Source organism: Thermobia domestica, chromosome 1, assembly GCF_964235325.1.
Source record: "Thermobia domestica chromosome 1, izTheDome1.hap1.1, whole genome shotgun sequence".
In the NCBI taxonomy this organism is placed as follows: Eukaryota; Metazoa; Arthropoda; class Insecta; order Zygentoma; family Lepismatidae; genus Thermobia; species Thermobia domestica.
In genome coordinates this window covers 61,853,201-61,878,445 of record NC_137454.1, presented here as the reverse complement: position 1 = coordinate 61,878,445, position 25,245 = coordinate 61,853,201, and the positions used below count along the sequence as shown (strand labels likewise).

Genomic DNA, 25,245 nt, shown 5'->3' with positions numbered 1-25,245 from the left:
CATAAAATCCAATTATTTAGATGATTTTCAATAGACATAAAGATCATGATGCCTTTTACAGCAATCTGATGTCCCAAGCTATTTCGAAGATACGAAAAAAAAATGTTAGATTTGATATATTGCTTAAAATCAAATTTATATTGCAGGAACTTTTTAAAACACATTTTTCTGACCAGAACAAAATGAATTATTTAATAATTATACGATTTTTGTTACAGTTTCAAGGACCTAACTTTTTAAAACAATTTTTTTGACTTATTTTGATTCTATTGCGTTACAACAATACTTTCTGTTAGGTGTAATTACACCTAGTTTCCGAAATTACATAATTTAAGTAGTGCTGTAAACTTTACCAGTAATTACCATACTCGTACTTCCAGAACGGTTTGGAAAATCAAATTACTGTAAACTGCACTATGATCTTCACAACTATTAAATGTCATCTATGTAATTGGAAGAGGTACTTACCTAAGCCGTTTTTCAAAATAAATGCTTTTGAAAAAAAAAAAAAAAAAAAAATCCCTTATTCATTCGAAATCTCTTTCCATCATGACCATAATATTAGACACTAAAGTACTTTCGATTTGCATTGCCCCATCCGTGATGTTAATGTTATTGAAGCCACCGAAGTTTACGTTTGTCTGATGCTACAGCGTCCTTAGTTTGCAACACTGAATAAGAAATGCGATATGTGTTGTCATTTAGCATGTAAATTTGAAATATGTAACAACTTGACATAGTGTGTTTTTTTAAAAAATACAATTTTATGCTGGGTTTGCAACAATCTTAACCGAGTGGTATCACAGAGTACGTCAAACAATATCCCCCTTCTGATATCTGAACGGTACAAAATTTCAGTGTTTTCTGTCTATTAGTTTAAATTGATAACAGGATACAGGAGAACAAAATACCTTTGGAGTGTAGTGACTTTTCTCTTAATTTATTCAATTGTTCCTCATTTGTGCCCAAGCTCCTAGCCTTGTTCCGTTACTCTTAAACTTATAGTGAAGAAATACGAGTATAGTATTTTAAAATTGGTCTCTAACCAAGAACAGTCATATAAGACGAAGATCTACAATAAACGAGGGACTCAAACTACGTAAGTTCACTCCAGGAATGAAACGAGAATATTCTGCACTTTATATTACAAATGTTTGGTGCTTAATAATGCTAGTTATACTGTTCCAATGATGTTAACTCGGGATGGTACAGTGAAACTATTTCACACTTCCACACATAACACTGTGGTACATGGTGGTGTACACTTTATCTGGTTAGAATAAAAGGCCCTCGAATGAATATACTGCATAGGAATCGTGGAAACCCTCCCGAAACTGCAAAATTTAAATGGCTTTGAAATTACAGCTGAATATATGACTTTGTCACCCCCCCTCCCCCCCCCCCCGTCGCACTTTAATACCACTTTTCGTGAAATCAGAGGAAAGATGAGTGACCGTTCGTGCCCATCAGATGATGACATTGTGGCGTTCACTCAGCGTCTGGAAGACAATAGGGGAGAGCGACTTTAAAGAAAGTAACGAACTCTGTTTAGAAAGGCAGCATTTACAGCGAGGGGATCTGATGTACTGACCACATATTACCCATAGGCATGAGTACTACAAGTTGGCTGGCAGGCCCTCGCCTCTTAAGGACTGTTGACCTCAAGTACTGATAATTGTTAAATCGTGAAACTAATAATTTGGATTATGTACGTAAGATACTTACGAATGTTTCAGCCAATGCCCTCGCTTCCTGCAGGTCTCCTAGTTTTATATTGCACCGAATGACACTTTCAAGAGTATTCCTCTTCATATAGTTATTGTTCTCATAGTACTTTTCTATTAAGTATTTGTAGCAACGTAACGCTTGGTCAAAGTCTTGTTTTAAATATAAATCATCTGCCTTGAACTTAAGTGCATCAGGATCCTCTTCTTCCTCAGCAGATATATGATAAAACCACTACAAAAGAAAATATTTACATTTAATATGTTAAGAATACGTAACTGACGCATGCTGTTGAATACAGAAAATGGACTAACTTCCTTCCCCCCCCCCCCCAAAAAAAAAAATGTTTTACTTAAATCCAATACAGATTTTTGTCAAATCCAATGGCAACTTCCATCTTTCTCGTTTAGTAAGAAAAGTTCTTGTTAAACACTTCTCATACACTAAATTTATATGTTATCATAACATCATTTCAGTTGCAGGTTAAGGAGACTAACTTCTAAATGCGTGAGTAAATTTTTCTTCCAAGAGTTGCCCGTCAAAATGTTTTTTTCTCTATATCTCTTACTATGAAATGATAAGAAATTTCTATTTTTACGACTACGATTATACCCTGTAGGTTAAAGGAGACGGATGACTAATGGAAGAGAACGATTATGAAATAATTATTGGAATGACAATGTGGGGAAAAAAAAAAACGGGAGAATCATGCGAAAATCCACACAAACATGATATTATTGTTTACTTTAAAAGTTTAAAGCTCCGCTCCACTACTATGGGACCCATCGTAATTGGGTCAAGACCTCACCGAGGAAGTGGTATGTGAATTATCCAAATATCCATCTTTTAGAACCTCCGGTACTTGCACAATCATTTTCAGATGGGTCGTTTGCGAGTACTTGATCACTCTTTACCTACCTCTCTAAAAATTGGTGTGCAAGTATTGAAGCATTCTTAAATATGGATATTTGGATAGTTCACGTACCAGTTCCTCAGTAATGTCTTGACCCTACTACGATAGGTCCCATAGTAGTGGAGCTATGAACTTTTAAAGTTCACTTGTTTCACGTTTTTGACACCCTATAACGCCGAAACTGTTCACTTTTGAGTACGGGTCCATATGAACTCTTTTTTCTTATTTTAAGCTGAGGAATCTGTTCCCAAAATATTGTGATACATTTATGTAACACCTTTATATCAATACATCACACATACAAATATAGATATACAGTCGCTAACGCTCTAGCCTTCGGTGTGAGCGGTCCCGGGTTCGATTACCAGTGGGAGCACTCGGTCGATAAAGTATAAAATGCTTTTTCGGGCCAGCCACCCTGAATGAGGTTTTCCTGGGTTTTCCTCATTCACACTAGGCAAATGCCGGGGTGGTACCTCACTTACAGGTCCCAGGCCGCTTCCTCCCTTCCCCCAATCCTTTCTTCCTTCCCTTTTCCCGGATAGTGTGCTCGCCGAGGGACGTCATCCCTCAAAACTTGACGGGCTAAATGGCCATAGATGCCAAAAGTCCAGAAATCTAAATATAGATATGGAAGACCATCAATAACTATGAACATAAAAGGTAATTTGAGTAACTAACATAAATAAATAAATAAATAAATAAATAAATAAATAAACAAAACTTACCTCCGGTGTACACTGCTTTACTTTATATTCTACGATAGGCGTCACAGTCTTTTTCTCAGTGTCCTCGAAAAGTTCATCATCAAACTGTATCTCCATCTTCAGCGTTTCTTTAACAAGTAACTACAAAATAGAAAATACAAACACTTTTTTTTCTATTACAAAAATTGTTGCAAATGCGAATAGTTAAAAAAAAAAAAAAAAAACTAACTAACTAACTAAATATTACTAAGTCCAGGGAACGAAAGTTATTGGTAATTTGGACATCGTTGACATTGTAGCTCTATATCTGTATCAAGTTTAAAGGTATCTATTCTCAAATAAGAAACGGAACAAGGCGCGATAACTATTACGCTACCAAGTACTTTCCCAGACAAGCTATATTGAAGTATAAAATCATAATTGATTTTTTTTATTTTTATTTATTTTTTTTTTAAATACGGGGATGATATATAATTGATGGATGTAATTAAAAGTGTAACTTTTGTATCAAACCTAAACAGTTAGTTCAGAACAGTATTGAAAAGATTCTTAACGGGTGCAACCTCTCAATGGTGGCATAATATTGATGATGAAAATACATGTGATATTGTTAATATGTCTATGTGCTCCTTCAACTCATTAACTTTAGTTTTCCCTGTCCTTTTGAGTCCCTACTCCCCCCTTCCCCACAAAATAGCTCTATTTACTCTGCTCTACCAGTTTAGTGATACCTGTAACTTTCTTTTCTTTTTCAGTTAAGGTCCCACGGTTATGCCCTTTAGACTAAAGGAGACACAGATGATTAATAAAAAATGAATGTGAAACTAAATCTTTAATGCTCTCCCACCAAAGGCACACGAACAAGCGACTACATCAGCGAAGAGGGCTACTAGCCTTATAATCTTCATGAATTCAACGAGCATAAAAGTGCAACTAGCTCTGGAATCATTCCTATGTCTTCCTTTATAGGTCTGTTCATATCAAGTGTACCAGAGAGAGAAAGAGAGAGAGAGAGAGAGAAAAAAAAAAATTGGTTGCTTATTTTAATATTAACATAAAATATCCCCATAAAACTACTAGGTCAATGGGTTAGAATATACCTTCAGAACCGTGGTATTGCACTGGTAATAGTTTCCCATTTTTTATCGGTGTACAGATTTATATAATTTAGGGAAGAGGTATACGAATGTTATTTCAGAAGATCAAGAAGCCAACAACAATTATATGTGAGAATATAACCTCTGACATCCCTATTAATATTCTAAAAGTTAATCTCAACTGACCTGGTATGATATACACTGTTTGCTTTTAGTGACCACCCAGAAAAGGTTGGTTCGTGTTTTTTTACACTGTATTATTTTATGCGAATATCTTCCTTCGCTGATGCGCCTGCGAGCAGCGTCGCCCTTCCTTGACTCAGTTAGATGCACTTCTCACTTTTAGTGGTCACCAATTACAAGTAGGTAGCAGGGGCGTCATTTCAGCCTTCGCTTGAGGGGGGCAAAAGCACCACCGACATATGACTTTTACGTTTTGTATTAGTAAATTAGTAGGCAATCGATTAAAATATATGTATTCTCCAAACTCTTGGGAGGGGGCAATAGCCCCCTCATGCCCCCCCCCCCTAAATGACGCCCCTGGTAGGTAGCTGTTTTTGTACTGTAATTTATGCGATTATATATCTACATGCTGTATTTCAATTTGTAAGGCAGTTGGAGACAATATCATAGTGAATGAAATGCAAAAATAAGAAAGCTATGTATGCATCCCTAAAATAGGTAAATACGGTACATTTACACTTGTAAACATACAAATATACCATCAATATATGAGTTACAGATTGGCAGTTAACTAATTCGTTAAATATCATTCTCCTTTTGTGTATTAACAGATTTTCCGTTTTTTTTTTTTTTTTTTTTTTTTTTTTTTTTTTTTTTTTTTTTTTTTTTTTTTTATCAAAGTTCCAAAGGTAGGACAAGAGCACATCAAAATTTCTTTTGACTATGATAAATGCCCACACGATATTCTACGAGAAAGGAATAAGCTCACTGTATTTTATAAGAAAGAAGAGTAAGCATTAAAAACAAACGGGGAGCAGAATAATTTTTCAAAATTTAATTTTTACTTTCGACCGACGAAAGGAATAAAGAAAGTATAGTGGTTGTGGAAAAAAAAAAAAACTAGATTTTAACGGATTTACAAGTTTTATTGCCCACAGGCAATGAAAAAGTGAATTTTTTTTTTTTCAATTTACTCAAAAACGACTTAGGTCTTATTTCATAAATATTCATTAATAACCTGACAATATGACAGAACTCATTTCCCCGAAAAATAAATAAATAAATAAAATAAAAACTACAAGGGATAGTTTATTCTTGGGGATGAATTCTTCTTGGACGATTTCTTTCAAAACAACTCAGGCAATTAGGTCCATATTTCATAAATAACTCCATAATATTTCGCTGGAACATTGGCGTCACTGTAAATAGTAGTTTGTGGAAATTTTTTTTCGCAGTTCTCGTACACAGCATATTTAATGTCCTTTCGTAAAATATCTAGTGTACTTTTGTCCTAGTCAAGAAAACTTTTGGTAGGCTTTTGTCTCTGGAAATTTAGAAGGGTTTCTTTCCTTCCCACATTTTAAAAATAAGTTGCGTGCTCCAAAGTATATTGAGCAACGCTTCTCATACGAAGACGTATATACGAGTGTGCTTAACGATATCTATGTTACTACAATGTCTCGTGCTGTCGTAGATTAGGTCCGCATAAAATTCATTGCATACTCGCTTCTTTGATTACGAAATTCAGTATTACTAAGCCTACTTTAGGAACTATTTCTTATGGAAGCAGTTACATTAGTTGCTGCAGATTCACAATATTCCATAATATGCTTGTTACGGGTATAATTACGCGTTGGGAGATATACCACTTAAACGAATGTACGAGACACACGAAGTGACATGTGCTACTTGGCAGTAAAATGTATGAATTCTATTTAACCGAGTCAGGGCAAAACCGTAAAAGGAACACCCAGGCGAGGATGGGTCCGTAGGGGACAGGCGCCTCAGCGACGGTGCGTATGAGTAAACTAATAATTTCAAGAGGAATTTTCTTCATATATTTTTAATCGGTTAAATAGCGTAAAGCCTACTTATACCATGGTAAGCCAAACAGAGCCTAACCTACCTAAATGTCCTTTATAAGCTGGCATGGGATAGCGGAATTTATGGCTTTTTATTGCTCACACATTACTCTTCTGAAATGAAGGGTACTATTTGTCCTGTAAATTTTGCAAATCTATGCGGCCCTGAAATAGAACAGCGAATTATGTTCCACTAGTTAAAGCTGTGTAAGTCACGTTTAAAGAATAAGTGTTAAAGGGTGATGTTGAAATTTTCTGGTAGATTTGTAACACACAGAATGGTAACTTTAAGGTTAAAATTAGTGAGAGCATATGAAAGATGACTGTTTGAGGGCAAGATTCTAGAACACAGGTCCCCCTTCCTATTTAGCTGTGATAAAGACAGAAAATAACGTGCCCTGTGCGGCTCTAACCCGCCTTCACTTGCTTACGCTATCTCTGCAATACTATGTGAATTAAATATTAAAGTTTGGCACAGAAAGGAACCAACCTAGCTACTAATCTATATAGGAGGACCTGTGTTATAGAACCTTTCCCTGTTTGAGATATTAATTTCCATTGGCGGGGTATTTCTGCACAATGTAGGAAACCAGTATTTTATGCTTACATGTGTAAGGTTACAAGTATCCAACCACTACAAGTGCTATATATCGTTAAAATGAATGAACGCATTTGAAAGATAACTGTGTAAAATATTAATTTCCATCAGCGAAGTGTTTCTGCACGATGTAGGGAAAATGTATTTTACGTTTACAAATATGGAGATACTAGTGCGAAAGCATGGCAAATGCTCATAACCTACATAAATGGACTATGGGACATAAAAAGGATTTTTGAACTATTTGAATGTAGTAACATGACGTAGTCTCATTTGAAAAGAAAACTATCTTTGGTTGACAACACTGTTACAACTAGTCGTGGCATATTTTTGGAATTGGGGGGCCAGAACTTTTTGCTTAAAATTTGTACTTTCTTGCTACATTTTCTATATTTTTGATGGTTTAGGTTAGGATTTTTTGGGTTTGGGGAGCCAGAATTCTTTGCTTAAAATTCGTACTTTCTTCTCATATTTTCTGTTTTTGATAGTTTAGACTAGGAAGGGTTAGGTTAGCACTTAGTAATCACTGGTAATAGTTCACAACAGCTACTTCTCCCATGCACGTGGATACTTCTTACTGTTGCACTACCTAAAAAAATGATTCTATATAAAGTACGAGTGGTAATAGAACACACGAGAAACCCACATCATGTTGTATTCACACTCCAACAATTTACTAGGGCGTAACAAGATACGTGGTACACAATATATACATGTTAATTTCACAATAGCTTAAGTAATCAAACATCGCACATATATAAGATAGAAATACGAAATGCTAAGTGTGCTCTTTACATCGTAGTACTATATAAGATATGAAGTGAGTTGCTACATGAAGGCAGTGTATAAAGTGGTCATAGAAGTGTCGCAAAGCTGCGGATCCATGGCGTGTGATTTTAACATATGAAGTGTTTTTCCACTTTAATATACCCACCATTACCGACGCGCCTGCTCAGTACGAAAGGATCCTTATTTTTCACACAGGTCTACTGACAGTAATCTACGCCGCTAATTATCATAACTTCGTGCTCACCTAGCCTGATTTTGCATAATCCTCCATGGAAATCGCAATATTTTATTTAGATCTGGCTAGAAATCATAAAACTGTTCTAGCAAGACAGTCTTCGTTCCAAACTCCATGGCCGGCCGGTCAAATAGTGCACCACCATTAAAGTCATGTGTGCTACAAATGCAAAATTGTCTTATGTGTACCCGCACGGAGGATTTGTGATTCAGGAACAAAATTGAATAAAATACTGACACAATTGGGAAGAAAGGACACAATCGGAAAAAGGTCAAAGGCAGGAAAAGGTCAAAATCGCGAAAGAAGTTCAAAGAGTAAAAGAGGGCTTAATGCCTAGTTGAACAGGCAAACAGTTAGAGAAAGTGGGAAGTGTAAAATGAAAAAAGAAGAAAGAGTACAGAAAAGAAGGGAATGTATGTACGTGTAAATGCAAAAGAAAATGTAAGCAGTGATGAAAATTTTCCGATTCATAAAAACATCCTCCACTTATTCCTATATCGTTGTTTAGCAGTGATGCGAGGTGGAAAATTTTCTTCTATATTTTTCCGGAAAATTTTCCGTTCTTTACAAATATCAGTGATCAAGTAATAATTGCTCAGTATTCATAAAATTGATTGAATTCATGTATAGAAATGTTAAAAAGTGTAGGAACAAGTGAAAAAACTTTTCATGAATCGAAAAATTGTCTGTCCTGTACTGATGAAAATTTTTCGGAAAATTTTCACATTCATAAAAATATACTCTACTTATTCCTACATCGTTGTTTAGCCGTGATGTGAGATGGAAAATTTTCTTCTATATTTTTGCGGAAAATTTTCCGTTCTTAACAAATATCAGTGATCAAGTAACAATTCCTCAGTATACATAAAATTGATTGAATTCATGTATAGAAGTGTTAAAAAGTTAAAGATCTTTTGAAGAATCTGAAAATTTTCATGACTAAGACAATTTTCAGTACTATGTAGGAACAAGTGAAACAATTTTTCATGAATCGAAAAATTGTGTCCTGTACTGTGATGAAAATTTACCGGAAAATTTTGAAATGGAAAATTTTCCGATTCATAAATACATACTCCACTTATTCCTACATCGTTGTTTAGTCGTGATGTGAGGTGGAAAATTTTCTTCTCAGTATTCGTAAAATTCGTTGGAATCATGTATAGAAATGTTAAAAAGTGAAAGATCGTTTAAAGAATCTGAAAATTTTCATGGCTCAGACAATTTTCAGTACTATATAGTAACAAGTGAAACAATTTTTCATGAATCGAAATATTTTCTGTCTTATATGGAAAAATTGAAGAACTTTTTATGAGTCAGAAAATTTTCATCATTTTGAACAAAAAGTTAAACAACTTTTTCTGAATCGGAAAGTTTTCATTGATCTGTAGAAACAAGTGAAAGGAATGTTCATGAATCGGAAAATTTTCATCACAATGTAGAAACAAATGAAGAAAACTTCATAAGCCGGACAATTTTAGATATTATGTATAGTGATGCTAGGTGGAAAATTTTCCGCTATATTTAATTGCACATTGAGCTATAAAATTCAATTCCTGTAGAGGAAAGTTAGACAGCAACAAATTATCATTTTCCAATTAGCTTTCGGAAACCAGAAAATTTCAAGTTGAGAAGTAAAAATATACAGTAAGTATTGTTCTCCTTCTTCAAGTGTAATTCCTAAATATTCTATTTTCTCAGTCCTGCTTATTACTATGTTTCCTGCTTGTATATTTTGAACTTCTATGACTCCACTAAAAACCATGAACTTGCTTTTTTCTTCATTTATTTTTAAACCAATTTCTTCTCCTTTCCTAACTACTGTTTCTAGCATTTCCTTAATGTCTTCTATATTTTTACTTATAAATGCTACATCGTCCGCAAATAGGTTGCCAGGGATTTTTCTTACTTTTTCTTTTCCTTGTAATCTTAATTCTACCCCTCTGTTTGTTTTGATTAATGCTTCTTCCACTTCGTGTATATATATCAGGAATAGAACTGGTGATAGAGGATATCCTTGTTTCAAATCTTTGTTACTGTCTATCCATTTTGATTTTATATTTTCCATTTCATATCTGTATTTGTTATCCTTATATAATTCCTTAAGGAGCATAATAAATTTCTTTGAGATTCCTAAGTTTCCCATTACTTTCCATAATATATTTCTCTTGATCGTATCATACGCTTTTTCAATATCAATAAGTGCTACTATGAAATCTTCTTTCTTTTCTCTGAAAGAAAACATGTGTCAACTCAGTAACTGACAATTATCATGCGCGATGATCAAAATTATGATATATTGTAGGGTATTACGGTGCGCTCCAAAAATCGAGCCTATTACGGTATACAGTAATTATTACCTGCCCCCTTCTGATTATTTGTCAGTTGGAAAGTCACTTATTTTCCAGCGCTATTAGCTTTTTCTTTTTGTGACAATAGGATGAACGTATTAGTATAATAATACGTAAACGAAATTAATTGGATGACCTTATTCTTGTATTATAGACTGGACTACATTGTGCACCAAATTATGATGTATAATAAGAATAACTAAAATACTCAGTGGTAAAACCCAAGATATAACCCAAAATGCTTTATTCGCAATTCAAATGCAAGGAAGAAAACTATTTAAAAAAATAGAAGATTTTTTTGAGATTACAATATATTGTAAAACAAAAAGTATTCGATTCGTTACATTCACCATTGTACGATTTTTTTAAATCCTAAATAATGTTGGAGGTAAAGAAGCAACGCTAAAATGCTCGCAGAGTTTTTGGGGCTTCACTTCAACGCTAACAACATAAAAAAAAACTAACTTGCACTTTACTTGTGATGCATTTCAGTGCGTAATGTTCTTGTTTCATGCATAAAAACATACAATGGTTTTGGAAATACCTAATTCTTCTCATTGTAAAATTATTATTTTATTTATTAACATGGTTTCAGACACAGCAATTGAAGAGCAATTTTACACTGAAACACTATGAACTACTATTAAAGGGAAATTTCGAAGAAACTCTGCCAGGGCTTATACATTTAAAGGTGCAATCATGGCATTCCCCTAGTGAGACTGAAGGAAAATCTTGGAAAAATCTGTCAGGACAGTCGTCCTTAATTTGAAGCCGAGTCCTTCCGATTACAAAGCGTCCACCTTACCACTTACGTAAGCTCGCTCGGTGATATATGCAATTTTTAAAAAGAGATATTCATGGCTGTCTTTGGCATTATCTTTGGATTTTAAAACCTGGGTCTGATATCCGATGAGATTTAGTGGTTCGGGTCCTGATTAAATCCGTCTTTAGTGTTGCCTAGAAGATGAGACGAGGCAGAACTTTCGTGACGAAATACAAGATGAACAGGCATCTTCCAGTAGAGACATGTCCGGTTTCTGAGACGACATAGCTAAAAATCTAGTCTGAATGACATGACATCTCTTTGTGCTGGAAGAAATGTTCAACTACAATCAGGGGTGGACTGGCCATAATCAAGTACCGGCCCGATGGCCGCTGCGCCCTCCTCACATCAGTGCCTTTGCGCCTTCCTCGGGAGGGGCTAAGACCCGTCTAGCCTCGGGAAGGCGCACAGTTTCCTCTCTGAACACATTAAAAAAAAAACAAAGCTACATAATTATTTTATAAATTCGCTAGCCTTTGGCCAGCTAGGGCTCCATCCCAGACTCCGGTATTTGCTCGGCCTGCGGCCTCGCTCTTTCTGTTTTCGGCATGGGAATGCTATTAATGATATTAGATTTACCCCTAAATAACAGATTTGACTCTAATATCAGTCATTTTGGACGATTTTTACATATCACCCTTACCAACTTCACGCTCCGCCCCAAATCCCAGTATTTGCTCGGCCTGCGGCCTTGCTCTTTCTGTTTTTGGCTTTGGGAATGTCATTCTAATGATCAGTGGCGTATTTAGGGGGGTGGCTTCCGGACTTAAGCCCCCCCGAAATCTTACTTACTATAGTAAAGTGTATGAAATATCTTGCAGAATTTTCACATTTTCAGGCAAAGCCCCCCCCCCCGAAAGTTAGCAAAGCCCCTCCCGAAACAAAATCGTAAATACGCCACTGATAATGATCTTAGGGACCATGAAATTTATAGATTTGACTCTAATATCGTTCATTTTGGATGATTTTTATATATCAACCCCCCATCCCCACTGCTCCGCCCCCAGATCCCGTCTTTACTCGGCCTACGGCCTTGCCCTTTCTGTTTTAGGCTTTGGTGGTACCATTGTAACCGGCCAGTTATAAACTTTTTATTTGTGTTGTAGTAGTAGGCCCCCCCGTATGTCCAGCCGAGTCAGCAAAAATTTTTGTGACGTCATAGGTCAAAGGTCAATGACCTTGGCCCGGGGTCAATGACCTAGGGGTACCTAGGACCACCCCCTCTAAATTTTGGCAGGGGTACCTTGGCCCACCCCCTAAATTTTGGCAGGGGTACATAGGACCACCCACCTTAAATTTTGGAAATTGCCAAATCTAAAAATTGGGTATGGTAGCCTAGGACCATAGTATGTACCTCTATCAGTATTGGGTGTCTATGTCGTTCCCTTTTATGGGTAAAAAATTGCCAAAAATTCAAATTTCGGGGGTTTTTGACCTAATTTATCCCCTTTGATGAGGTATTATTACCCTATATAGTTATATGGGCGTATACAGGGGTCCATTACCTTTCATAACACATGGGAATATTAATGCACCCCTTGAAAAATTTGGGAGGGGTACCTTGGCCCACCCCTTAAATTTTAGAAATTGCCCAATTTAAACATTGGGTATTATAGTACCGGACCCTAATATGGATCACTATAAATTTGGGCGGTCCACCTCGTTCCCTTTTAGGGGTACAAAATTGCCAAAATATAAACGTAAGCAATACGTTGTACCACGTGTTTGGTTTTCGACCTAATTTATCTCCTTGGATGAGGTCCTATTACCTTATATGATTATATGGTCATGTATAGGGGTCCATTCCTTTCATAAGACATAGGTACATTAATGCACCCCTTGAAAATTTTGGCAGGAGTACATAGGACCACCCCCCCTCACCCCCCTTAAATTTTGGAAATTGCCAAATCTAAAAATTTGGTATGGTAGCCTAGGACCTTAGTATGTACCTCTATCAGTATTGGGTGTCTATGTCGTTCCCATTCATGGGTAAAAAATTGCCAAAAATTCAAATTTCGGGGTTTTTTGACCTAATTTATCCCCTTGGATGAGGTGTTATTACCTTATATAGTTATATGGGCGTATACAGGGGTCCATTACCTTTCATAAGATATGGGTATATTTGTGCACTCCTTTAAAAATTTGGGAGGGGTACCTTGGCCCACCCCTTAAATTTTGGAAATTGACCAATTTAAACATTGGGTATTATAGCACAGGACCCTAATATGTATCGTGATAAATTTGGGCGGTCCACCTCATTCCCTTCTAGGGGTACAAAATTGCCAAAATATAAACGTAAGCAATACGTTATACCACGTGTTTGGTTTTTGGTCGATTTTATCCCCTTTGATGAGGTGTTATTATCCTATATAGTTATATGGTCATGTATAGGGGTCCATTACCTTTCATAAGATATGGGTATATTTGTGCACTCCTTTAAAAATTTGGGAGGGATACTTTGGCCCACCCCTTAAATTTTGGAAATTGCCCAATTTAAACATTTGGTATTATAGTACCGGATCCTAACATGTATTATGATAAATTTGGATGGTCCACCTCGTTTCCTTCTAGGGGTACAAAATTGTCAAAATATAAACGTAAGCAATACGTTGTACCACGTGTTTGGTCTTTTGGCCCAATTTATCCTCTTGGATGAGGTTCTATTACCTTATATGGTTATATGGTTATGTATAGGGGTCTATTCCCTATCATAAGACATAGGTACATTTGTGCACTCCTTTAAAAATTTGGGAGGGGTACTTTGGCCCACCCCTTAAATTTTAGAAATTGCTCATTTTATATATTTGGTATTATAGTACTGGACCCTAACATGTATTATGATAAATTTGGATGGTTCACCTCGTTCCCTTTTAGGGGGTACAAATTGCCAAAATATAAACGTAAGCAATACGTTGTACCACGTGTTTGGTTTTACCTAAGTTATCCCCTTGGATGAGGTTCTATTACCTTATATGGTTATATGGTTATGTATAAGGGTCTATTCCCTATCATAAGACATAGGTACATTTGTGCACTCCTTTAAAAATTTGGGAGGGGTACTTTGGCCCACCCCTTTAATTTTGGAAATTGCCCCTTTTTACATGTTTGGTATTATAGTATAGAACCCTAATATATATTACTATAAATTTGGGTGGTTTACCACGTTTCCTTTGATGGGTACGAAATTGCCAAATTTTAGTACAACCACGTGTTTGGTTTTGGCTCAATTTATCCCCTTGGATGAGGTCCTATTACCTTATATGGTTATATGATCATGTATAGGGGTCCATTCCATATCCCCTTAAATTTTGGAAATTTTCCAATTTAAGCATTCGGTATCATAGTACATGACCTCAACATGTATCATGATAAATTTGGGTGGTCCATCTTGTTCCCTTTCATGGGTAAAAATTACTAAAATATAAACATAAGCAATATGTTGTACCATGCGTTTGGTTTTTGGCCCAATTTCTTCCCTTTGATGGGGTTCTATTACCTTATATGGTTATATGGTCATGTATATGGGTTCATTTCCTATCATAAGACATGGGTACATTGACGCACCCCTTGAAAAATTTGGGAGGGGTATCTTGGCTCATCCACTCGGTTTTAGAAATTGTTTTAATATAAGCATTTGGTATCATAGTACAGGACTTCAATATGTACCACTATAAATTTGGATGGTCCACATCGTTCCCTTTCATGGGTAAAGAACTACCAAAAATCGAATTTCGGAGGTTATTGACACCTATTTAGCACGTTATATGGTTTATTACCTTTATATGTTTATGTTCCCTTTTAAATTTGGGAATTATCAAATAACAAAATTCGGTAAACGTTTTCTAGGACCCATTGGTGTTCCTCTTATGGCCAAATATTCAAAATTTAAATGTTATTGACCGGCTTTATTATTGAATAAGTACAGGATTTATTACTTTTTCATAAGACACAGGTGTATTTGTGTACCAATCTTTAATTTTGGGAGGGGTACATTTCTTATTGTCATATCAATAATTGGTAATTGTTCTTTGGGTAAATCATTATGATCACGTGATCAGTTATTGACCTATGATGGGATTAGGAGTCCAGGACATTGGTACATTGAAACTTTGTAGGATAATTTGAGAATGCGTCATTGGTATTGATTATTACAGCCAAATATAAACGTAAGCAATACGATGTACCACGTGATTGACCTTGATGAGGTAGTGTACAGGGATACATAGCTAACCTTATTGAATCTTATGACTCATAGTCTTAAGGGAATACATGCTACAACACTGGCAAAGTTATTGTTGATGCAATTTGATTGGTTGATCACTATCTTACGTGCAATCTGATTGGCTGATCACTATCTTTCGTGCAATCTGATTGGTTGCTGATTTTCAAATCTTTGCTGCATTCAGTTTTAAGTTTTGTTTAACATTTAAAAATCTTGGTTTCGTTCAACATTTTGGACTCACTGATAAATATGATCAAAACCGTTTATTTGTTAATCGAATAGTTAAAAACCGGATAAAGTTTGACGGTTAACCGTGAAACGTAAAATTTTTTTAGTTTGAAATTTTTTGTTTTAATTTTTGTTTCAGAATTTTGTTTGAAATTTGTTTCAAAATTTTTTGTTTGAAAATTTTTTTGTTTGAAATTTTTTGTTGCAAAATTTTGTTTGAAATTTTTTTGTTTAAAATTTTTTGTTCGAAATTTTTGTTTTGAAATTTTTCGTTTCAGAATTTTGTTTGAAAATTTTTTTTGTAAATTTTTTGTTTGAAATTTTTTCGTTTGAAATTTTTTCGCTTCAAAATTTTGTTTGAATTTCTTTCGTTTGAAATTTTTTTTGTTTGAATGTTTTTCGTTTCAAAATTTTGTTTCAAAGATTTTTGTTTGAAATTTTTTGTTTCAAAGTTTGGTTTGACATTTTAAAAGTTTGTGCACCTATTAGTAAAGAACCGGAACTGTTTAGAACAAAAACCTCTGGCAACATTGTGGTGCAATAGTACACGTTAGAACATGATGCAATAGTACACGTCAGAACATGATCATGCAACGTCATCAGTTTTGCATCATATATAAGTATCGTTCGAGTTAGTATTCATGATAACGTCATCATGGCTACTTGTCTGCAGTTTCTAAACACGCGTGATGTGATGAAATCATTTACCAAGATTACTGATTTACAACAGAATGTACCTTATAGAATCTTAGCTAGCCAAATGATCCCTACAAAGTTTGGATTAAGAATCGTAGTGAAGCTTGAAAATGATAAGAATATAATTTTACCAGCAAGATATTTACCCATGGAAGCATCAAAACAAGAAGAACTGCTGCGTTTCTTAAATACTGGATCTGTATCTTTATGTTACAAAGGATTCTTGGGTCGAAGTCATCAACTTGAATTTAGTACACAGCCAGATTCGTCAGCCATTGTGATGAAATCATGAATCAGCACATCAGACATAGTTGTATGAATGTGGTTGGTCAGCATGACGTCAACAACTGTGATGAAACCATGAATTCAAACGTCAGCACATGACGGCAGCCGTAGTTCTATAAATCAATCAATACCGTGAAATCATTTGAGCAAGTGCTTTTCAGGAGGAAAGATGTGTACTTCTAACGATAAAGAATTCATCTTCGCAAGCTATTATCCAATAAACAAAACATGTGATGATTGGTATCAGTGCTAGAACATTTGAACCTGTGATTCGATTGGGCAAAGCAGAACAATTTGGTGTACAACTGACCTGTGAAGAATGGCAAATATTATGTTCACAAATCGACCAAATGAACGATTATTTTCATGATGAGCTAAATGTGACCATAGTCAAATCATTAGGCTCAAATCATGAAGTGGTGCTGCGTACAGTCCTCGAAGAGAAGATGGTGCTGTTACGTAAAAAGAGTACATTTCATGTCCCTCGCAATATGGTGTATCTAACACAAACTGAATGGAACAAATTCATCAGTGTATTTCAGTGCGCGAAACATGAAGTGGAAGTGTGCAACAAAACAAGTATATTCCTGAAAAAGTACTATTTTGAAAAATGTGTTATGCATATTGTACAACATGTATCTAGATATTGTGATGGTTGTCAACATCGTTCGTGGGTGCATAACTGTATTGATAAACAGTTTATTTGTGATCAAATGGACATTGAGTTTCCACCAATTGATATTGCATTAGACCTTAGAAGACTTCAATTGGAATTAAAATTATACGCTAAAAACAAACTAGTGCAAGAAGTTCAAAATACATTGTATCGACAATATCCAGAACCATTATCTGGTATGGATGTATGTGAAGTGTAATAAAATGATCCATTTCAATGAATTGTGTTTTTTTCATTTCAAGTACAACCCCATATTCTGACGTGTACTATTGCATCATGTTCTAACGTGTACTATTGCACCACAATGTTGCCAGAGGTTTTAGTTCTAAACAGTTCCGGTTCTTTACTAATAGGTGCACAAACTTTTAAAAATGTCAAACCAAACTTTGAAACAAAAAATTTCAAACAAAAATCTTTGAAACAAAATTTTGAAACGAAAAAAAATTCAAACAAAAAATTTCAAACGAAAGAAATTCAAACAAAATTTTGAAGCGAAAAAATTTCAAACAAAAAAAATTTCAAACAAAAAATTTGGAAACGAAAAATTTTAAACAGAAATTTGAAACGAAAAAAATTTCAAACAAAAAAATTTTAAACAAAAAATTTCAAACGAAAAGTTTCAAACAAAATTCTGAAACGAAAAATTTCAAAACAAAAATTTCGAACAAAAAATTTTAAACAAAAAAATTTCAAACAAAATTTTGCAACAAAAAATTTCAAACAAAAAAATTTTCAAACAAAAAATTTTGAAACAAATTTCAAACAAAATTCTGAAACAAAAAAATTAAAACAAAAAATTTCAAACTAAAAAAATTTTACGTTTCACGGTTAACCGTCAAACTTTATCCGGTTTTTAACTATTCGATTAACAAATAAACGGTTTTGATCATATTTATCAGTGAGTCCAAAATGTTGAACGAAACCAAGATTTTTAAATGTTAAACAAAACTTAAAACTGAATGCAGCAAAGATTTGAAAATCAGCAACCAATCAGATTGCACGAAAGATAGTGATCAGCCAATCAGATTGCACGTAAGATAGTGATCAACCAATCAAATTGCATCAACAATAACTTTGCCAGTGTTGTAGCATGTATTCCCTTAAGACTATGAGTCATAAGATTCAATAAGGTTAGCTATGTATCCCTGTACACTACCTCATCAAGGTCAATCACGTGGTACATCGTATTGCTTACGTTTATATTTGGCTGTAATAATCAATACCAATGACGCATTCTCAAATTATCCTACAAAGTTTCAATGTACCAATGTCCTGGACTCCTAATCCCATCATAGGTCAATAACTGATCACGTGATCATAATGATTTACCCAAAGAACAATTACCAATTATTGATATGACAATAAGAAATGTACCCCTCCCAAAATTAAAGATTGGTACACAAATACACCTGTGTCTTATGAAAAAGTAATAAATCCTGTACTTATTCAATAATAAAGCCGGTCAATAACATTTAAATTTTGAATATTTGGCCATAAGAGGAACACCAATGGGTCCTAGAAAACGTTTACCGAATTTTGTTATTTGATAATTCCCAAATTTAAAAGGGAACATAAACATATAAAGGTAATAAACCATATAACGTGCTAAATAGGTGTCAATAACCTCCGAAATTCGATTTTTGGTAGTTCTTTACCCATGAAAGGGAACGATGTGGACCATCCAAATTTATAGTGGTACATATTGAAGTCCTGTACTATGATACCAAATGCTTATATTAAAACAATTTCTAAAACCGAGTGGATGAGCCAAGATACCCCTCCCAAATTTTTCAAGGGGTGCGTCAATGTACCCATGTCTTATGATAGGAAATGAACCCATATACATGACCATATAACCATATAAGGTAATAGAACCCCATCAAAGGGAAGAAATTGGGCCAAAAACCAAACGCATGGTACAACATATTGCTTATGTTTATATTTTAGTAATTTTTACCCATGAAAGGGAACAAGATGGACCACCCAAATTTATCATGATACATGTTGAGGTCATGTACTATGATACCGAATGCTTAAATTGGAAAATTTCCAAAATTTAAGGGGATATGGAATGGACCCCTATACATGATCATATAACCATATAAGGTAATAGGACCTCATCCAAGGGGATAAATTGAGCCAAAACCAAACACGTGGTTGTACTAAAATTTGGCAATTTCGTACCCATCAAAGGAAACGTGGTAAACCACCCAAATTTATAGTAATATATATTAGGGTTCTATACTATAATACCAAACATGTAAAAAGGGGCAATTTCCAAAATTAAAGGGGTGGGCCAAAGTACCCCTCCCAAATTTTTAAAGGAGTGCACAAATGTACCTATGTCTTATGATAGGGAATAGACCCTTATACATAACCATATAACCATATAAGGTAATAGAACCTCATCCAAGGGGATAACTTAGGTAAAACCAAACACGTGGTACAACGTATTGCTTACGTTTATATTTTGGCAATTTGTACCCCCTAAAAGGGAACGAGGTGAACCATCCAAATTTATCATAATACATGTTAGGGTCCAGTACTATAATACCAAATATATAAAATGAGCAATTTCTAAAATTTAAGGGGTGGGCCAAAGTACCCCTCCCAAATTTTTAAAGGAGTGCACAAATGTACCTATGTCTTATGATAGGGAATAGACCCCTATACATAACCATATAACCATATAAGGTAATAGAACCTCATCCAAGAGGATAAATTGGGCCAAAAGACCAAACACGTGGTACAACGTATTGCTTACGTTTATATTTTGACAATTTTGTACCCCTAGAAGGAAACGAGGTGGACCATCCAAATTTATCATAATACATGTTAGGATCCGGTACTATAATACCAAATGTTTAAATTGGGCAATTTCCAAAATTTAAGGGGTGGGCCAAAGTACCCCTCCCAAATTTTTAAAGGAGTGCACAAATATACCCATATCTTATGAAAGGTAATGGACCCCTATACATGACCATATAACTATATAGGATAATAACACCTCATCAAAGGGGATAAAATCGACCAAAAACCAAACACGTGGTATAACGTATTGCTTACGTTTATATTTTGGCAATTTTGTACCCCTAGAAGGGAATGAGGTGGACCGCCCAAATTTATCACGATACATATTAGGGTCCTGTGCTATAATACCCAATGTTTAAATTGGTCAATTTCCAAAATTTAAGGGGTGGGCCAAGGTACCCCTCCCAAATTTTTAAAGGAGTGCACAAATATACCCATATCTTATGAAAGGTAATGGACCCCTGTATACGCCCATATAACTATATAAGGTAATAACACCTCATCCAAGGGGATAAATTAGGTCAAAAAACCCCGAAATTTGAATTTTTGGCAATTTTTTACCCATGAATGGGAACGACATAGACACCCAATACTGATAGAGGTACATACTAAGGTCCTAGGCTACCATACCAAATTTTTAGATTTGGCAATTTCCAAAATTTAAGGGGGGTGAGGGGGGGGGTCCTATGTACTCCTGCCAAAATTTTCAAGGGGTGCATTAATGTACCTATGTCTTATGAAAGGAATGGACCCCTATACATGACCATATAATCATATAAGGTAATAGGACCTCATCCAAGGAGATAAATTAGGTCGAAAACCAAACACGTGGTACAACGTATTGCTTACGTTTATATTTTGGCAATTTTGTACCCCTAAAAGGGAACGAGGTGGACCGCCCAAATTTATAGTGATCCATATTAGGGTCCGGTACTATAATACCCAATGTTTAAATTGGGCAATTTCTAAAATTTAAGGGGTGGGCCAAGGTACCCCTCCCAAATTTTTCAAGGGGTACATTAATATACCCATGTGTTATGAAAGGTAATGGACCCCTGTATACGTCCATATAACTATATAGGGTAATAACACCTCATCAAAGGGGATAAATTAGGTCAAAAACCCCCGAAATTTGAATTTTTGGCAATTTTTTACCCATAAAAGGGAACGACATAGACACCCAATACTGATAGAGGTACATACTATGGTCCTAGGCTACCATACCCAATTTTTAGATTTGGCAATTTCCAAAATTTAAGGGGGGTGGTCCTATGTACCCCTGCCAAAATTTAGGGGGTGGGCCAAGGTACCCCTGCCAAAATTTAGAGGGGGTGGTCCTAGGTACCCCTAGGTCATTGACCCCGGGCCAAGGTCATTGACCTTTGACCTATGACGTCACAAAAATTTTTGCTGACTCGGCTGGACATACGGGGGGGCCTACTACTACGGGGAAACAAAATCGTAAATACGCCACTGATAATGATCTTAGGGACCATGAAATTTATAGATTTGACTCTAATATCGTTCATTTTGGATGATTTTTATATATCAACCCCCCATCCCCACTGCTCCGCCCCCAGATCCCGTCTTTACTCGGCCTACGGCCTTGCCCTTTCTGTTTTAGGCTTTGGTGGTACCATTGTAACCGGCCAGTTATAAACTTTTTATTTGTGTTGTACTTTGGTTCTAAATGCAACTCTTAAAGATGAACAAAACAGGAAAAGATTCCTTTATCTAAATACAGATTAAAGATCTATAATAAAATGTTAAGAATTATGTAATTTGTCTGCGAATTCGTTTTATGTGCTGAAGACAGTTTGACTTACATAATGAACTTCCTCATTATGTAAATCTTGCGTTGACAGATTTCTTCGTCTGAACCAAATTCCGACTTGTACATGAACCCGAGTTTCTGGGTCATGGCATGGATCTACGTCACTTTGGGTAACAACCTCAGCAAAAGAAATAGTATATAACCTCACGATATTTCCGGGATAAAAAAAAAAGAGCAACCAGAGATGACATCGTCAATAGTCTCAATGTAACTAAGTTATTTGAAACAATTTTGTCTTGAGACTTCGAACATTAAATTCTACATCAGATAAAATTTAGAAAGTCACTGTTGTGTCAATAAGGACTTGGGCTGAGATTGGACCTGGAGTGACTGTCGTGGGACAATAATCTTCAACAAGAAAATCAGGTATGTGCTTAAGAAACCTGTCAACTGCCAAAATGTCTCTACACATAAACCAATTCACAAACATCTCATGACTTCACTAAAATTAAAATCAATCACACATTTGAGGCTTGTATCTTTTATTCACGCCTAGAATTTCCTAGTTTATTTAATGTTACGTAACACTTCTATCAGGAGTATAGGACGGAGTCGGTTATGTTTAAGAAAGAAAACCTCTCGCAATGTACCCCCATTAGGATAAACCTTAAGCATAACCACATGATGGAGATGCTGGGTAAAGAGGCCGATTTTATTTAAAAAAAAAGTCACTTAAAAAGAGACTACGGTTAGGCCATGTAAATATTCATTTAAAAAAAAGAATGAAAGAAAGAATATATACAAGTTCATACATTCCTCCATTTCTTTTATTTTCAGAATGGAGACTTCAAAGATATTGCTATTTATCTCCCTTGGTCTTGGAGTGTTCGGTTTTATAAAGGTATTAATATATATAATCTGTATATGTAAGTCTAGGCGGAATAATATAACTACATTCAAAGAACAAGCTTCAAAGCCACATTCAAAACAAACACTACAAACTGGAAATTCCATCAGACTCGATATACGAGACCTGTCTAAAAAGTATCCGACCTTAATTTTTTCCACGCAAAGTAGTGATTCTCAGGCGGCGCCACCGTGCACGGTGGAAGGAGGAACCTTAATGCGCATGCTTGAATTTTTTCACCGCGTTCGCGTCTGCCAGTCGTGAGCTGGTGGTCGCGAAGTGAGGTGCTGTTGGTAGTGTTCGTCGGATTTAGTGTTTCTCGCAAGATGACTGAACGAATTGAGCAAAGATACTGCATCAAATTCTGTCAAAGGCTGGGTGATTCTCAAAGCCAAACAATTCGTAAGATTCAGCAGGTGTTTGGAGAAGATGCGATGGGTGTAACACAAATTAAACAATGGTTCAACCGATTCAAAGATGGCCGCACATCAGTCGAGAGTGAGCAGCGTAGCGGCAGGCCCCAAACTGCTCGGAATGCAGCTGTTGTTGAGCGGGTACGAAATTTGGTGATGGCAGATCGCCGTTTGACAGTGCGGGAGATTGCAGAAGATGTTGGAGTGAGTAAAGATTCTGCACATGCAATTTTGCGTGACGATTTGAACATGAAACGAGTGGCTGCTAAATTTGTACCCAAGTTGTTGTCTCAGGAACAAAAAGACACCCGTTTTGACGTTGCACAGGACCTTCTGGACACCACCAACACTGATCCTGGGTATCTGAATTCCGTGATAACTGGAGATGAGTCATGGGTGTACGGGTACGACCCAGAAACAAAACAACAATCGTCTCAATGGAAGCATCCCAATTCTCCAAGGCCGAAGAAAGCGCGGCAGGTGCGAAGCAAAATCAAGGTGTTGCTGACTGTTTTCTTCGATGCCCGTGGAATTGTGCATCACGAGTACGCACCGGAAGGACAAACAGTGACAAAGGAGTAGAATCAAGATGTTCTCAGGCGACTCCGTGACGCAGTCCTGCGCAAAAGACCAGACATGTGGACAGCGAAGAACTGGCATGTCCATCATGACAACGCCCCAGCACATTCATCCCAATTGATCCACACGTTCTTAGCCAAACATGGAATTACAACCGTTCGCCAACCTCCCTACTCTCCAGACCTGGCTCCTTGTGACTTCTGGTTGTTTTCAAAATTGAAGACGCCTCTGAAGGGATCCCGTTTTGAGAGTAGAGAAGACATAATGCGGAACACGACGACGGAGCTGAACAACATTCCAAAAGAAGACTTCCAGCGGTGTTTCCAGCAGTGGAAGGATCGGTGGGCTAAGTGTGTGGAAGCACAAGGGGCCTACTTTAAAGGGGATTAGGGTCCCAAATCTGTCAGGTATTCGCAACTATTTTTCTGGTCAAAGGTCGGATACTTTTTAGACAGCCCTCGTAATTGATTCATCGAAAACTAACACGAATACTAATACGCAACACGAGGTTCGAACATCTGACCCTCCATACGCCACTATTACAAAACATATCGACACACACACACAGACAGAGACAGAACATAATACACGTTCACTTACACGTACACATGGCAGTTGTGGACTTGAACATATATATATGGATGTGGAATTACCATCACCACCTAAATCTCCAGTTACAACAAATTACAATGCTCAAATAAAGAAGGAACTTCATATTCCTCCTCCTCCTCCTTTTCCAAAAACTAGCATTTCAAAACCTATTAAGTTTGTGGGAACTAAAACGTCAAACACGGACAATGACAAGGAACAGTATCATCTTTCTTCAACTAAAAATAAACAAATATGTATAGCAAATCTTCCTCTCTTTCGTTAAACAAACAATGAGAAAAAAAATACTTACCTGCCTGTGCGTCCCGTGTTCACGAATTAATATAGCATCTACAGTGTCTACACCACATTGTGTTATTACGTTCAACAGTGTTTAGTGTAGTGAAGTAAATTCTAATTCAGTGTCATCATGATTAAGTGTTTTTTTTTCTTTTGATTTAATATATAAATAAACAAAAATAAATGAAATAATAATTTAACAACATCCTCGCACTCAGCTCACTGTGCACCGACTTTTTGTATTTTTCTCTCTCTGAACTATGTGGAAGCATCCCGGAGACTGTGTATGAAGCTGAGTCGCTGAGTCAAACTTGATACGAATATGATGCTTACTTACAAGGAAGGGTCACGCAGTGGCTCCGCTGAGATCCGAACGAGACAATTGTGTTTGCATTTGATATGTTATAACTAGATGGATCCCAATGTTATACGTGCCACCGGGCAGAATATCGTGAGTTACAACATATTTTGTAATGTAAGAACTAC

The 25,245-nt window shown here is 36.0% G+C and overlaps 1 protein-coding gene across 7 annotated transcripts in view; it reads right to left on the bottom strand.

Moving 5' to 3' along the window:
- LOC145685299 (uncharacterized protein C8orf76-like) overlaps positions 1–25,018 on the bottom strand; it is a 30,649-nt gene extending 5,631 nt beyond the window's left edge. Inside the window, exons 1-4 of one of the 7 annotated variants that reach the window (XM_081757677.1) lie at positions 8,119–8,467; positions 6,532–6,652; positions 3,367–3,486; positions 1,726–1,959 (exon numbers count right to left, since the gene is read on the bottom strand). In XM_081757677.1, the coding sequence (XP_081613803.1) occupies positions 1,726–1,959; positions 3,367–3,462 (330 nt within the window). In that variant the 5' untranslated portion in view covers positions 3,463–3,486; positions 6,532–6,652; positions 8,119–8,467. The other 6 variants (XM_081757680.1, XM_081757688.1, XM_081757671.1 and 3 more) reach the window with 6 other exon arrangements.
- Between the last annotated feature and the right edge of the window lie 227 nt (positions 25,019–25,245).